Here is a 15,195-nt window from a genome sequence, read left to right as displayed (position 1 = left end):
GCGTCTGTCCCGTTCCTGACACCACCGTGACCCCCTGCACGCCAGGGGGGATGCGCGCAGGTTTGAGGTCACAACCGTGGCAGCGTGGGTTGCATGCATGCACACACATGTATTCACAGCAAAACTGCTGCACTCAGGGTGTGCAGTGCCGGAGCAGGTCACAGGGGTCACAGCAGCATGGCTCAGTGCCACCCTCGTCACCAGCACACAGCCCCTCCAGAAGATGGCCAGGTGGGTTCGGGACCCAGAGAGGTGACAACGGGGTCCCGACCACCACATGCTGAGGCTGGCATAGCTGCTGGCTACCAGTGCTCCGAGCATCTCCTGGTTTTGTTTTCCATGCCATGACCTGCTGAAATATGGAGCTCAGCCGCATCTCACCCCCCAAACCCACGAAGTCCCAGGGCAGCGTCGGCACCATTAAGCACTTACAGCACCTAATAAAACTCTTGCAGCGGGTGGGCGCGGGCAGGAGGTGTGGCACGGCAGCAAGGGGAACCTGTAGATCATGTCTGGAAGAAACACACCTCCTGTGACACACCAGCTGACCTCAGTCCTCCATGGGGAGCACAGGAACAGCCATCCCCAACTGAGCAGCACTGGTGTGACCTGCCAGGCTCCACACCCTCCTGAGCGCGTTTTGTCCCTGGCTGAGGCTTCCCCAGCACCCCTGCCACAACCACACCGTGGGACATGGCTGCCCGGAGAGTAGCCATCATCGGTGCTGGTGCCTCTGGCCTGTGCGCCCTGAAATGCTGCCTGGATGAGGGGCTGGTCCCCACCTGCTTCGAGAGGAGCTGGGACATCGGGGGGCTCTGGCGCTTCGAGGTAAGCCCCGTGCCCTGCCAGCCTGCCCCGTGGCAGCAGCACGGGTGGGACTGGGATGGATCGCTGGCAGCTAGTGAAGCACCGCTCCCTTGCTCTGCGTGGGTGCGCAGGCAGGCTTCCAAGAAAGGCCACGGAAAAGAAAAAATGCTCTGGTAGGGGGAGGTCCCCCTGGTGCCAGCTGGTGTACCAGCCACACCGGCCCTGCCTCCTTCCCCCCAGCAGCAGGACAGACCCTCCCTAAGGACCTTACTCCAGAGCTCGCTTTCCCATCTGACCCTGCTGTCTGTCCCAGTCCCCGTCTTACCCAGCCCTTCCCTGGAAGTCCCAGTTGCTCCTCTCCCTGCCCCTGAGCCGTTTGCCCACAGGCACCAAGCACTGCCTCCCCTGTGCCTTGGCTCTCCCTGCCGCGGGGGAAGCCCCGGCGCTCTTTTCTGCCCCACCTATAACAAAGCTGCTGATTTTTCCCCTGGGGACCCACCCACAAAAAGAGCAGCCTGATACCTGCCTGGGAGAGCCTGGGGGGGACGCACAGGGTGCCACACCAGCCTGGGAATCGGGGTGGTTGGGTTACAGTTCACTGGTTCCACCCACGGTGGAGCAGAGCCAGGCAGAGACCCCAGGGGCAGGAGCGCCCCGCTCAGCTGGCAGCACCTGTGGCTCAGGAACCGGAGAGACCCAATGTGGTCACCGGGGCAATGACAGCGCGGACAGCTTTGGGAATGCTCTGCCTCATGGGGGCCGCAGGGAGAGTGGGGGAACCGAGGCACAAGACCTCCCACAACTTGCTGTCACCACTGCATGGCCCCCGCCAACTCAGAGCTTTCTCTTTCCCTGTTTTGTGGGGTGGGCGGTTGCACCCGGGGGAGGACGCTGGGTGCAGACAGGTGCTATGACCACCTGTGGCTTAATCCTGCACCTACAAGCATGGTGAGGTGCCTGGCAGGGCAGGCTGGCAGCCCTGGGGTCCCCGGCCGGCGCCAAGCTGTGTCCTGCTCCCGCAGGAGCACCCCGAGGAGGGCCGTGCCAGCATCTACCGCTCCGTCATCATCAACACCTCCAAGGAGATGATGTGCTTCAGTGACTTCCCCATCCCTGACAACTTCCCCAACTACATGCACAACTCCAAGATCATGGAATACTTCCGCATGTACGCCCGGCACTTCGACCTGCTCCGCCACATTCGCCTCAGGGTGAGAGGTGGGGGCTCCGGGGGGCAGTGGCGGCGGGGCCAGGGGGCACGGGGTGCCTGACTCTGCCTCCCCTGCCCCCAGACCAGCGTGTGCCGGGTGTCCAAGCGCCCCGACTTCGCCACCACGGGGCAGTGGGACGTGGTGACGGAGCGTGATGGGAAGCAGGAGGCGGCCGTCTTTGACGCTGTGCTGGTGTGCACCGGGCACCACACGGAGGCACATCTCCCGCTGAACACCTTCCCAGGTACCGCCCCGCGGGCCGCTCACCCGATCCCTCACACTCCTGGGACCACCCTCCTTTCCAGCTCAGCCCCCACCCCACTCTGGCTGCTGACAAAAAATGCCTCCACAGGTTAATGCACCAGGTGGGATTGCATGAGCCTGCTGCCATCCCATCCATCTCGGTGGCCTGTCCTCAGTGCCTCTTGCCATGCACCTGACCAAAGCGCCCTGTTCTGCTGCCAGCTCACCTCCCCCACCGCAGACAGGCTCCCCGTGTGGCTGGCCACGCACCAGCTGGGCTTTCCAGCTCCCCCGGCCAGGCTTGAGAGCTCAGTGCTGGTGGTGGCCTTCTCCTCTGGGTGCCAGGCAAAAATGCCTGGAGGGCTTTCAGCTGTGGAGACCCTCTGACTGGGGAACAGGCTGGAGCACACTGTCACCAGGGTCTGGCAGGATGGCACAGACCCCAGCTGCTCCTCTGCCTCCAATGCCTGACACTGGGGGAACTGCAGGAGGATTTGGGGACGGGAGCATGGAGGTCTCCAGTCCAAGCCCTGCTCCAAGCCAGGCCAGCCCCAAAGCCAGAGCAGGATGCTCAGGGCCACACTGGGCATCTCCCAGGCTAGAGATGCCACTGCCTCTCTGGGCACCATCCCAGGGCTGTGTCGCTCCTGTTGGTCCCAACCTGTTCCCAAAACACACCACCAGTCTGAGCAGGGGGACAGCCCCCCCAGCCTCACATCCCAGTATGGCATGGCTTCCCTCTCTCTTCCAGGCCTGGATAAGTTTGAGGGCTGGTACCTGCACAGCCGGGACTACAAGAGCCCACAGTCCTTTTCAGGCAAGAGGGTAGTCGTGGTTGGCACCGGGAATTCAGGCATTGACATCGCGGTGGAGCTCAGCCACACAGCCAAGCAGGTGTGCTAGGAGAGCTGCCAGGGCTGGGGTACTTATTATTTAAATCCCGGAGGGCACTAAAAACCACCGTGCCACCCCCTGTGGGCTCCTCTCCCTCCAGCACCCGGCCACAAGCACCCTATCCCCTCTCAGTGGGGGTGGCTGTTGTGGTCCCAGCAGCTGTGCTGGCATCCCTGCTGTCCAAGGAGCACGGCGGGGGCCCAGCCGGGTCCCAAGGATGCTGCAACACCACTGCCTCTCCTCTCCTTCCTCCCAGGTCTTCCTCAGCACCAAGCGCGGGACCTGGGTGCTGCACCGGGTGGCAGATGGTGGGTACCCCTTCGACTTCTCCTACCTCAGCCGCTTTGTGCAGCTCCTCCGCAGCCTGGTGCCTCAAAACGTCAGCAGTTTTTATCTGGAGAGGAAGATGAATGCCCACTTTGACCACGCACTCTATGGCCTGCAGCCCCAGCACCGGTGAGCACCTGAGCAGCACCCCAGGTACCTGGCCATCCCGCTGCCTGAGCCCACACGAGGTGTCTGTGCCTTCCAGGATCTTTGACCAGCACCCGACCATCAATGACGACCTGCCCAACCGCATCATTTCGGGCAGGGTGCAGGTGAAGCCAAACATCAAGGAGTTCACGGAGACATAGTTCACGGAGACATCTGCCATCTTTGAGGATGACACCAGGGAAGACATTGATGCAGTGGTCTTTGCCACGGGGTACAGCTTCTCCTTCCCCTTCTCGAGGGTTTGCGTGAAGGTGGTGGAGAACCAGATCCCCCTCTACAAATTCATGTTCCCACCGGACCTGGAGAAGCCGACGCTGGCTTTCATTGGCCTCATCCAGCCCCTGGGTGCCATCATGCCCATCTCGGAGCTCCAGTGTCGCTGGGCCACCCGCGTCTTCAAGGGTAAGCAAGACAGTTTGGGGGGGATGCAAGCTGGGCTCCTCCAGCTACAGCATGACAGAGTTGTGTCCAGCTGGTGGCATCTCCTTACATGCCAACTCCTTCTGCTCACCTTTTTACCCTCCTTTTGTTTCTTCCTGAGGACAAAACCCAGCACTGCATTTTGCAGTGAGCATCACACTCATCTGCTCTTGCAGGGGCCACTAACAGGTGCCATTCCTAGCAAATCACCTTCTCCCTTTCCTTTCCTGCCACCACTATCTTTGCCTGTGCCTCCCAGTTTGCTCCTGATGTGGTGGCATGTCCTCAAAGCCCCAAAAGCTTCCATGTGCAAGCAGAGGCCAGGCTGGACTGCAGAAGCAGCCACGTCACAGAAGCAGCACAGCCTTCCCTCCAGCTACAGCCTCCTCTTCCCTAGGGCTGCAGGACCTACCGCCATCCGCCGATATGCTGGCTGACATCACACAAACCAAGGAGAAAATGGCCAAGCGGTAAGGACCCTGCGCAGGCATCGTCCCTGCCACCATTACCCTTATGCCCACACACCAAACCCACCTGCCCTCCCTGCCCGCAGGTACGTGAAGAGCCAGCGGCACACCATCCAGGTGGATTACATCCCTTACATGGACGAGCTCGCCTGCCAGGTGGGGGTCAAGCCCAACCTGCTCGCCCTCTTCCTCACCGACCCCAAGCTGGCGCTGGAGGTGGCCTTCGGGCCCTGCACGCCATACCAGTACCGCCTGCGGGGCCCGGGCGGGTGGGAAGGTGCCAGGGCGGCCATCCTCACCCAGCGACAGCGCATGCTCAGGCCCCTGCGAGCCAGGGCCAGGGCCTGCCCTGCCTCCTCCAGCACCGTGCCGCATGTCTTCATGGTCTTCAGCATTGGCTTGATCGTGGCCACCCTCATCTATGTCTTGCTATCTCCTTAACCTAAAATGAAGGAGACAGCTGGTCCTCCCGGCAATCTGCTTCCTTTCCTTCGGGCCTGGGTGTTCCTGTAGTCTCTTGCTAGGTCTGCACCATGCCAGGAGGCACGGAATCGGTTCCTTGAAGACACGGCCTGGGCTGTCTCATCTTCCTGCGGTGCCCGGGCCACACCAGGTCTTGCCCGGGGCTGCCATGACAGGGATCGTTCCCCTTCCTGAAATCCCGGCCCAGCAGCTCCACAATCTCTGTCCAGGGGTTTGGTCAGCGCAGAGGCAGCGGGGAAAGCGGGAGCTTGGCTGGCCAGGGCCCTCGAGAAAAGGGCAATAAAGCTTGTCCCAGTGCTGAGGGGACCGGGAACCACGCTGTGTGGGCTGCCTCTGTCTCCCGTGCCCGTCCTGAGGCGCCTGCAGGCAGCCCGCTGCCCACACGCCCACCTCAGCTCAGCTCAGCTCAGCTCAGCTCCCACCCGCCCCACCGCCGGCCTGCCCCCCCGGCCCCAGCCCTAGCGCTGCCCTCAACCGACATGGCCGCCCAGGGGCTGAGGTGCGGATGAAGCGGCGCGACCCTCAGCCCGCACGCCGGCCCGGCCGCCCTTAACAACAATGGACGACAATAAGCCGCCCTCAACAAACATGGCGGCTGCCGGGCAGCGGGGAAGCGGGTCCGCGGAGGGGGGGGGCGCGGCCATAGAGCGGCGCGCGGGGGCGGGCCAGAGCGCCCCGCAGAGGCTGGCGGTGGCGGCGGGGGGTGTCGCCATTTTGGACGGAGGCGGAGAGCGGGGCGGCGGCGGCGGCGGGCAGGTGGGGCCGCGGTGCGGGGCCGGGGGTGACGGCGGGGTGTCACGGCTGGCCAGGCCGCCGGCGGGTGGGCGGGAGAAGGTGGGTGAGGCATGGCTGGGCGCCCCCCCCGGGCCATGCTGCGGTGGCCTGCGTCCCTCGTTCTGTGGCCGGCCTGAGCCGTGCCCCGCAGCCCCTTCAGGAGGGCCCGGCCGGGCCGCTGCCGCCTGCCGGCTCCTCAGGGCCGCGGCGGGCGCTGGCAGGGCAGGGGAGCGGGGCCCGGGGGCCGGCCGTGCCGTGACCGCGCTGCCGCCGCCTGGCAGAGCCCTGCTCCCGGCCGTGCTGCTCGGCGGGGCCGGGCAGGGAGCGCGGCTCTCCCCGGCTCATCCCCTTCACCTCACGGCACCCCGAGCTCGGCTTCCCCTCGGGAGGCGGGAGCGGAGCCCGGCTTCCCCGGGTAACCCCGGAGGTGCCGGCCGGGCAGGCTGCGGGCAGGGAGGGTGCTGAGCAGAGACCCCGTCCGCCCAGAACAAACCCTGCCAGGCTGGCCAGTGTTCCCCGCTGCGCGAAGCTGGTGTCCCGGGGGTTTGCTGGCCGGGTGGGAGAGGTGGCAAGCGAGACATGGCAAGGTGTGGTGTTTCCAGTGTGGTGGTCCGAGTGGGGAGGTGGAAGGGTCTTGCAATCCGGCAGCAGGCACCCACCGTGCTGCGGACTGCAGCTGGCAGCGGCTTGCTGCCAAACTGGCAGCAGATGCGCTGAGGCACCGTGGAGGCTTCGCTTGGGCTTTGGTATGGGCAGCGTTTCCATCGGTGCCTTGGAGGTACTTGCGTACGTCCCTTGGAGCGTGCTGTGCTGTGGGGGCTTGTCTGAATGCAGGAGGGTTTGAGCTGTAGAAGTTCATTCAGTAAAAAGCCAAGTACCGCAGGCTATGTTCAAAGAGTTGGCTGTCCCAGCGCAGCAGGGTGCCTGCGATGCAGGAGGTGAGGTGGTCTTGTCTGCACGGGGTTTTGGATACCATGCGCTGGAGAGGAGCCGCCGCTTGGGAGAAACCTCAGGAGGCATTTGGAGAGCGTGACCTGTAAGGGACAGCCAGAGGGACTGGATTCCTTTTAGAGAAGAGAAAGAGAAGCTTTCACACCTGTTAACACCTGCACGCATCTCTCAGGTCAGTCTTGGTACAAGAGAATGTTCAGCCTTTCCTGCCTTCCTCCCCATAGATAGTAGTAAGGGAGCCTTAGCGGAGATACTGGGGAAGAAGCTCCTCCACAGCAGGTCTAGTGGCACAGGGGCAGGTTTTGTGAGGAGCTGACTGAGCCTCCTTCGGGGCAAAGGGGGAAGGTGTCAGAGCAAATGATGGCCCTCATCTGACCTGGATCTTCAGGTACACTTGATCCTCACCGAGAGGGGATGCTGGTATGGGTTAGCTGCCCTCCCAAGCTGCCTTTTAGCCCTCAGGATTTAAGAAATGCTTTAGTAATTGCTCCATAATGTTCTAAAGCCTGGCTTTGGCTGGCAGCCTTGCCTGGCACCCTTCTTATAATTTGATCTTCTAAACAAATCCTCAAATGTCACAACTAAGCACATGAACCAAGGCAGGCTTGCCTTGCCCTGCAGAGCCCATGATCGGCACGGTAAGCTGAAAGCTGCAAAATAACTGTGGGAAGGGGGAAAGAACCCCGGTCCATCTTGGCTGCTGGGAACTGGGTAAGGCCTGACGAGCCCCGTGTAGCTTGCAGAGGCTTTGTTGTTTGTCCCAAGAGGCACGTAATTATTCCTGGCCTGGTGCCGTATGGCCACTTCTGTTCTGCGTTCTCTGAGCTGGGTGAGACTGGGGATGATGGCCCACCTCCTGGCATTCAGGCGGCTTCCTTCATCTTGTGCCTCCAGATGGCCAGGCAGATGCCAGAGTGCCCGGGGTGGTGCCACTGGTGAGGGTCACAAGCAGACCTTCTCGCTGCGCTGTGCCGCAGCTGGCATGGTGACTTGCTTGGTGAATCATAAGTGAATGCCATCGAGAGCCGAGCTTTTTGCAGACACTACAGCATTAGTCCTACACCTTGGCCAAGCTCCAGCTTGGACGATTCCACTCGGGCAATTTAAATGCTCTCTGTCACCTTTGCCAGGCGCTAGGCTCTGCTCTTCTGCCCGCAAGCTCTTGGAGATTTGTTGGGAGCTGTTAAACAGCTGCTACTTTCACTCTCCGGCTGTTTTCTTGCTGGATGTAGGGGATTTGTCTGTAGAGCCTGACTGCAGGACTATGAAAGAGCCTCTGTTAATGCTAAGCAGTTGATTTGCCATAAAGGTTGGCTTTATTTTTCCTGTCAGCCCCTCTATTAAGCTGGCTGCTGAGGGCTTGTGTGGAACGCAGCATAACTAGTATCAGTTTTGGAGTATAACAATTACTGGCTTAACTAGAGTGATGGTTCATAAGGATATGACTATAATTAGGTCAAGCTGTCTTGTTTATTAAATTCCCATTCAGCTCCCAAACTTGGCAGTGGGAATGAACTTTGGGCCTATTTTAGAACTGCTGTCAGTCTCCCCTGGCAAAGAACACTGGGAAACAGCGCCTTTGCTCCCCTCCTCACTGCCAGAGTCTATAGACACAGCCACACTGACGTCCTCTCTCTCACAGGGGCTGCTGAACTGTCATGGGGAACACTACCAGTGAGCGAGTGTCTGGGGAGCGCCATGGCTCCAAGTCCCATCGCTCGGATGGATCCGGTGCCCCCCACCCTGCCAAGGAGCACCCACACAAGATCATGGTGGGCAGCACTGATGACCCCAGTGTTTTCAGTACCCATGACTCCAAGGTAGGGGCTGGTCACTGCCTTCCCTGTCCTGCCTTCTGGGGACCTGGCTGGGGCTTCAGCTCACTGGCTGTGCGAGGCTGTGCTCCTGACTATGTGAGGGGGCTGTGGAGAGCTGGGAGGCTGGAGGCATTCTGCGATGCTCTTGTCTCGGTTGTGTAGATGGGCTGGGGGGGAGTGAACGTGGTCCCGATCGTCTCTGTGTCTCCGTCAGGCTCTGATTTTCTTTGCTCAGATTCCTGGGGACAAGGAGTTTGTGTCATGGCAGCCAGATCTGGAGGAGTCAGCGAAACCATCCCAACAGGCTCGTCCCACTGTCATCCGCTGGGCCGATGGAGGCAAAGAAGTCTTCATCTCCGGATCTTTCAACAACTGGAGCACCAAGATCCCGCTCATCAAGAGGTAGCCAGTCCCTCAGGTTACTCTACGTTCTCCTCTGCTCCATTGAAGGGAGTGTTTTCCCTTCTCTGTGCTGGTTGCTGTTCCTTTTGCTCACCTGGCTTTTCTCAGTTCACCCAAGCTGTAGGGTCTGAGCCCAAGTACATAATGATCTTCTTCCCTGGGTGGTGCTGTGGTGGTGGTGGGAGGTTGTGAAACGGAGGGGCAGGGCAGGATGGGCCACATTGCTTGCCCAGCTGGATGCCACGCAGCAGCTGGTCTTGGCAGCAGAGCCCTGCCCAGGTATGCAGCAGTCCTCTGGAAGCTGTCAGCTCTTCCCTTGGCTGTGGCCTTACCCTGTGCCTAGTTGTGTTGTTGCCAGCAGGGGTTGTTTGTTTGTCCCTCACGTGTCTTCCTGCCCCAATGATGTTGTTGCTGTCCTGCAATACATCTGTGATTTCGGTGGAAACGCCCTGTAGGACTCTGGGCGTAATCCCAGCAAATCTTCTGGAATGGGTTTATCTCAATTGCAGGCTTCACAAACAGAGCTGCTACACTTGCTGCCCGCGTCCTGCAGTGCCAGCGCAGGGTTAGATGCTTTGCCCATGCGTCCTCCCCAGTGTCTTGCGCAGGGTGCCTGTCACGTTCTCTGTGCATGCAGGGCTGGACTGCCTGCAGCTCTCCGTGCAGCTGGACTCCTAAGGGTTTGAGCCATGCTAGTGCTCTGAACGCTCACTCCCATTGAGTCTGTGCCTTAGATCACTGACGATGAGCAAGCCTAACCCTGCATGAAGGTGTTGGTGTAGAGGGGCTGGGCAGTGCATGAACAAGTGCTGTTTTCTGGAACCCCATGGAAAAGCAGCACACAGAGCATCAACAGGGTAATGCTGTTGCATGTCTGTTCTCTCTGCACAGCCACAACGACTTTGTCGCTATCCTGGACCTCCCAGAAGGAGAACACCAGTACAAATTTTTTGTGGATGGCCAGTGGGTCCATGACCCATCCGAGGTAATGCTCAGAGTGTTAATCCTGCAGATCTTGTCTTATGCAGGGGACTAGACGTGATGTAACTGCAGCAGAGGGGGAACAGGAAGAGCAGAGGGTATGTGCCAAAACAAAAGGGGCATCTCCATCCCATGAGTCCTTTCAGAGGCTGGTTCCTCTGGGCTTAGACACACTGTACGGGGAAATGCTGGGGAGGTACTGAGGGGCAGGGAAACACCAGAAGGCCTTTAAGTCCATTTAAGAATTGGCTACATGGGATGATGGGCCAAGGGGTCAGCACTCACTTGCCGGTTCTCCCAACTGAATCATGTGGTAGCAGCATGGGAAGGAGAAGACACTTGCCAATTGGCATGTAGCAGGATGGAGGGTGAAAATAGGAGGTGATGTAGGAGCCTGGGAGTAAAGGAAAATCCCCTCAGGGTAAACAGCAGAGATCAGCAAGTGCAGAGCAGAGCTAGACACTGGCCACTGGTGCTCTGAGGTAATGGCACAGCGATGGCAGCTCGGGCCAGGAGGATCTAGGATGTGTTGGGTGTGCTTTGATTGGAGGTAAACATAGAAAGACTCTTAGGTCAGTTCTTTCCAGCCAGTGGTCACCAGCCAGATGGGGACAATTAACAACCTGATTCACGTCAAGAAGTCTGACTTTGAAGTCTTCGATGCTTTGAAGGTGGATTCCCTGGAGAGCTCAGAAACCTCAGGTCGGGGTGAGTTTTTATGTGGCATTACAGCTTTGCATGTGCTAGTTTCCACCTCCTCTACTCTGAGACTCACTGCTCTGGGGTCAGACAGACCCCTTGAGCAGAGGTGTGGGCCTGCACCTGGGAAGAGTAGCGCTTGGCAGCATGTCCTCAGCAGCCCACAGCTGAGGCCTCATTTCTATGGAGGGGCTGTGCTGGTGTAACTTGTCCTGTGCTAGCCGTGTCCTGGAGCAGGGTCAGTGCCTGTGCGCGGCAGAGGTGGCCGTTTCAGACTGGTGGACGCCAAGAACGTCAGGCCTTTCTGTCTGCTCAACTGTAAGTCATCTAATCTGGGGTACAAGCTAGGCAAGAGCAGAATCCAGGTTATTTTCAGCAGCTACTCTTGGTTTTCACGCCAAAGTAATTTGTACTAGTGCTAGCACATTGCAGACCTCCCTCTCCACTTGTGTTACAGCAGCAGGTTAGGTTACCGTGCAGACACTGGCAGTGCTGGCTCGGTGTGTAATGCTGGCAGGTAGCTCGGTCGTGTTTCGGTCCAGGGCGCTCCGAGTGTGAGCTGCCATCCCTGGTACAAACCCTGTCTCAGATGGAGCTCAGATAGAGCTCATCTTCACGTCCTTGCCAAGCCTGAGCAGGAGATACTTTGCTGGAAAGAAGCCAGCAAGCAGCAGTAGCTCCAGGGAGATGGAGCCCTTCTGGGTGCTGAGTGTTCCGAAATGGTCAGGTCAGGTGTGGTGGGGAGATACGGTTAGCCCAGCTTCCAGCGACCCCAAGCTCCTGTGGTCCCTCACGTGGGTTGAGCAGCTGCTCAGTCTAGACTTCCCATTTTGTCCTTCCTGGGACCTCCTTGTCAGGCAGTCCTGCAGCACCGAGAGCACGCAGGCGTGCTGCTTGCTGTGCCCCTGCTGCAAAGGGTACAGCTCTGGGGCGAGCTGGCTGCTCGCTACAGGGAGAGGGACTCAGCTGTGCTGAGCGCCACGTGCAGGGGTCTTGGGGTGGATGCTGCAGGGCGCTTGTGTTGTGTTAGTGCATGTACTGGCTTGCAGCCCTGCTTGGAAATGCCCGGGGCTCACCTGGCTGCTTGTTGTGCAGTGAAAAGGCTGAGCTGTTGCTGTAGGATATGGGGTCATGGCTCATGGGAGATGTTTGTGCCTGGAAGACCCTGCTGGGTCCTTCCCAGCTTCTTGAGAGCTGCTCTGTGCTCGCCAGTCCTGCTTTAGCCATTTCACGTCTCCTCCTTTCTCTTCTCTTTAGACTTATCAAGTTCACCGCCTGGACCTTATGGCCAAGAGATGTACGTATACCGGCCTGAGGAGCGCTTCAAATCCCCACCCATCCTCCCACCTCACCTCCTCCAGGTCATCCTGAACAAGGACACCAATATCTCGGTGGGTACCAGCATACTGCCAGCACAGAGCGCCACGCTGGGGGTGGAAAGGGAGTCCTCCCTGCAGGGAGCCTGGTCTCCCCTTGGCATTTCCTGGGAAAAGCATCACTTTTCCCATTAACCACACTGGTTTGGCCCCTTGCTCTGCCTGCTTAGCTGAGCTCTGTTCCTGTTCAGAACAGCCAGAGACACCAGCAGCTCAGATTGCCTGAGATGGCAGCTCCCTGTGATGGCTGGGGGGTCAGGGCTCTGCTGTTCCCCTGTGACACTCCTCTTCTCCTAGTGTGACCCAGCACTGCTGCCCGAGCCCAACCACGTCATGCTCAATCACCTCTACGCGCTCTCCATCAAGGTAAGGGCAGGTCCCCTGAGGCCGCTGGGTGAGGGAAGGGGAGCTGCTGTGGCTCCCAGGAGCCTGCAGCACCTCCAGGGAGCAGAAACTGGGCGGCTGTGAGGTGTAGAGGGTGGTGCAGGGGTGGGAGGACCCATGCAGGACAGCTCGGCTGCCTGGTGAAGCGTGGCGCGCGCGTGGGTGTAGGTGGTTGTCTCCTTACAGTTCCCTTTAGCTGCCTGCCTGCAGCGTGGTGGAGCTGAGCAGCTCTGGGCTCTCCTGCTGTGCACCAGAGCCTCCCTTTGCTCTGCCCTGCCTCCCTGTCCGGGGTGTTGGATGTGCGCTGCTGGCTGGGAGCCTCGGGCGGCAGGCCGGGCTGGGGCTGCTCCCCACGCCCGCTCGGCGCGGCCAGGCTGCGCTGCTCTCCCGCCCGCCTCCACTGATGCGGTGCCTTTCTCAGGACGGAGTGATGGTGCTCAGCGCCACGCACCGCTACAAGAAGAAGTACGTCACCACGCTGCTGTACAAGCCCATCTGAGCTGGGGCCTCGCCCGCCCCCCCACGCAGGACACGAAATGCCGCTTTGTCTGCACACACTGGGCCACGGGACTGTGTGAGAACTGGCTGCTGGCTCCAGCCTCAAACCTGGCAGGGACACGGGCCCCATCCTACTGGTGTGGTTTGATTTAACCCTTGGTTTCCGCCCAACTACAGCTCCCCTTGGCTTCTGTGAGTCTGGGGGCCACTTGGACGCTCACCAGAATAGCCTTTCCTTGTGCCCAGCACGGAAACGGCTTCACCCTGCCCTTCTTCTCTGGCCTACAAGGTCCTGGCACTGCCCCCAGCCCAGGCCTCCAGGACCATGTCCTGCTTGCCGAAGGTTGCTGTGCTATTGATGAATCTCCAAGGCCACCTTGATCCCCAGGGGCTCTGGGGCACCCCAGCCTGCCCCACGTCCCGCAGCCCTGGCTGTGGGGCTCCCCAGCTTGGAGGAGGGCGCTGGGCTCTGGCTGCAGCCCCGGCCCTCTGCCAGGTTCAGCACTGAGCCAGCAGGAGGGAGGGTACAGCCGGACGCAGCCACGCTTACCTGCCACTGGGACAGCACCGACAAGGACCGCGCGCCCCGTCCCCAGCATCGGCAGGATTTGCCACAGCCGGAGGGGCACCTGCGCACACCCACGCTGGAGGGGGCCTGGGGAGAGCGGAGCAGAGCAGCTGCCCCCGGTCCCCGGCCGCACCACCTGCTGCCGGAGCAGTGCCATGTGACAGGGTTTTCTCTATTTATTACAGTATTTATTGTTCTCCATGCTGCTGGCTTGGTGTTGGAGGGGGACCCCGGAGAGAAGGAGAGGGAGCACCTAGTGGGGTGCAGAGCTGCCCTTGGGGTGCTGGGGTGGGGCTCAGCGCCCATCCCCACGGGGGCCAGCCAGTGCGTACGGCACCCTGCACTGGGGGTACCTTGGGGAGCGGGGCACAGAGAGCTGCAAGAGATGAGCGTGGCAGAAACACAACCCAAAGTAGACCTTTATTAGGAACTTACAACTCCTGAACAGAACATGGCATTTCTTACATCTTCCTCCCGCACCGGGGCCCTGACGTGCCCGGGGAGCCCCCAGAACGCAGCTCCGCTATACCTATCTATATACATATACAGACACGAGCAGGGACGGGTAGGTAGCAGGGTTACAACTGGGACCAAGTTCTAGGGTGAGGGGGTGTGAAATGCTGCTGGGCCGCAGCGGGCATCGCTTCGTGCCCGGTGCTCACGAGACGGGCAGGGCCTGCTGGGCCTTCACCTGGCGAGTGGCAGCAAGAGGGAGTGCTGCCACGTCGGGCCTGCACCAGGTGGCTGCCGTGCCCTGGGGACAGTTGAAGAAAATGGGTCGCTGTGTTCCCCCCAGCACATGCACCCAGCTGACCCCTCAGCACCCTGCTGCCCACCACTCTGCCCCAGGGCAGAGGGGTATCTGCTATCTGTGCCCATCCCCAGGGCATCAGGGTTCCCCAGGGGAGGGGCACCTGCCCCTATCATGCGCCGCCGAGTGCCAGGGCGAACTCACCTCCAGGTTTGTCCTGGCCTTGCGCAGCATATTGTGGGTCCTGGTCACTGTGAGGGAGAGAGAGGGGGTCGGTGAGGTCCCTGTGCTGTGGAGCCACCCCACGCGCATGGGGACCAGCCCAGCTTGGCGGTGCCACCCCGCAGCAGGATGCCACCCAGGCCACGTACAGTGGGTCACGATAAACTGCTCCATCTTGTCCTTGAGCTGGGCTGTACTCTGCAGCTGATGGGCCATGCTCTGCAGAGCATCCTCCCGCTCAGCAAGCCGGGCCTGCAGCGTCGCAATCTCACCCTGTAGCGCCTGTTCCTGGGACAAGACGAGCGTGATGAGCAGTGAGCAGCCGCCCCCCCCGGCCCCTGCAGCACCCCACCCCGCCCTGTCCTTACCTTGTCCTGGTGCTGGGCAGGGCTGACGGGCAGCACGGTGCTCCAGAAGGCAGTGAGGAGAGATGTGCACTCCTCCAGGATGCTGTGCAGGGTGCTGGCACTGCTGCAGAGGTGCCCCATGCCTGACCACCCCAGGACCTGCGGGAGAAGGGTGCAGGAGTGGGGTGCTGCCGTGGCACCTGTATCCTGCCGCACCCGGGGACTCGCCGTGCCCAGCCCGACACAGCAGGGCAATGCCAGCAGCAGCCCCCGGGCTGGAAGCTACCAGCCGCTTGCCAGCCCTGCAGGCCTCGGGGCGAGTATTGGGCTGAGGAGCGGCTTGATGCATGGTCCACAGAGAGTCTGGCCCCCAGCTGCCGCCAGCCCCATCCTGCCCATGCTTTA

At 60.7% G+C, this 15,195-nt stretch overlaps 3 protein-coding genes across 18 annotated transcripts in view; 2 read left to right on the top strand and 1 right to left on the bottom strand.

Annotated features, from left to right (window-relative positions):
- The first annotated feature begins 128 nt into the window (after positions 1-128).
- Positions 129-5,333, top strand: LOC130156748 (flavin-containing monooxygenase 5-like). The gene is given in 8 exon segments (XM_056355505.1): positions 129-828; positions 1,830-2,018; positions 2,100-2,262; positions 3,013-3,155; positions 3,412-3,611; positions 3,688-4,052; positions 4,468-4,540; positions 4,624-5,333. Coding segments are annotated over 8 exon segments (1,623 nt in total). The 5' UTR covers positions 129-693; the 3' UTR covers positions 4,979-5,333.
- Positions 5,334-5,713: 380 nt separating this feature from the next.
- On the top strand, positions 5,714-13,719 carry PRKAB2 (protein kinase AMP-activated non-catalytic subunit beta 2). 10 transcript variants are annotated; one of them, XM_056355511.1, is made up of 9 exons: positions 5,743-5,776; positions 6,711-6,917; positions 8,388-8,565; positions 8,798-8,964; positions 9,856-9,949; positions 10,533-10,653; positions 11,902-12,035; positions 12,318-12,386; positions 12,826-13,719. In XM_056355511.1, exons 3-9 carry the CDS (start codon positions 8,404-8,406, stop codon positions 12,901-12,903), a joined length of 825 nt encoding a protein of 274 aa, XP_056211486.1. In that variant the 5' UTR covers positions 5,743-5,776; positions 6,711-6,917; positions 8,388-8,403; the 3' UTR covers positions 12,904-13,719. The 10 variants fall into 10 exon arrangements, 7 of the variants coding, with proteins under 7 accessions (XP_056211487.1, XP_056211489.1, XP_056211486.1 ...); XM_056355510.1 differs by having other exon boundaries at positions 5,748-5,776; positions 6,678-6,917; XM_056355512.1 differs by lacking the exon at positions 6,711-6,917 and having other exon boundaries at positions 5,714-5,776.
- A 137-nt stretch (positions 13,720-13,856) lies between these two features.
- The window catches only part of PDE4DIP (phosphodiesterase 4D interacting protein), a 35,779-nt gene continuing 34,440 nt past the window's right edge, over positions 13,857-15,195 (bottom strand). For 6 of the 7 annotated variants that reach the window (XM_056355503.1, XM_056355496.1, XM_056355500.1 and 3 more), the window contains 4 exons: positions 14,812-14,949; positions 14,593-14,731; positions 14,426-14,472; positions 13,857-14,224 (listed from right to left, as the gene is read on the bottom strand). In XM_056355503.1, coding sequence (XP_056211478.1) covers positions 14,129-14,224; positions 14,426-14,472; positions 14,593-14,731; positions 14,812-14,949 — 420 coding nt within the window. In that variant the 3' untranslated portion in view covers positions 13,857-14,128. The remainder of the gene's footprint in view (positions 14,225-14,425; positions 14,473-14,592; positions 14,732-14,811; positions 14,950-15,195) is intronic. The other variant, XM_056355499.1, reaches the window with a different exon arrangement.

Source organism: Falco biarmicus, chromosome 11, assembly GCF_023638135.1.
Source record: "Falco biarmicus isolate bFalBia1 chromosome 11, bFalBia1.pri, whole genome shotgun sequence".
Lineage (NCBI taxonomy): Eukaryota > Metazoa > Chordata > Aves > Falconiformes > Falconidae > Falco > Falco biarmicus.
This window is presented reverse-complemented; position numbering and strand designations above follow the sequence as displayed.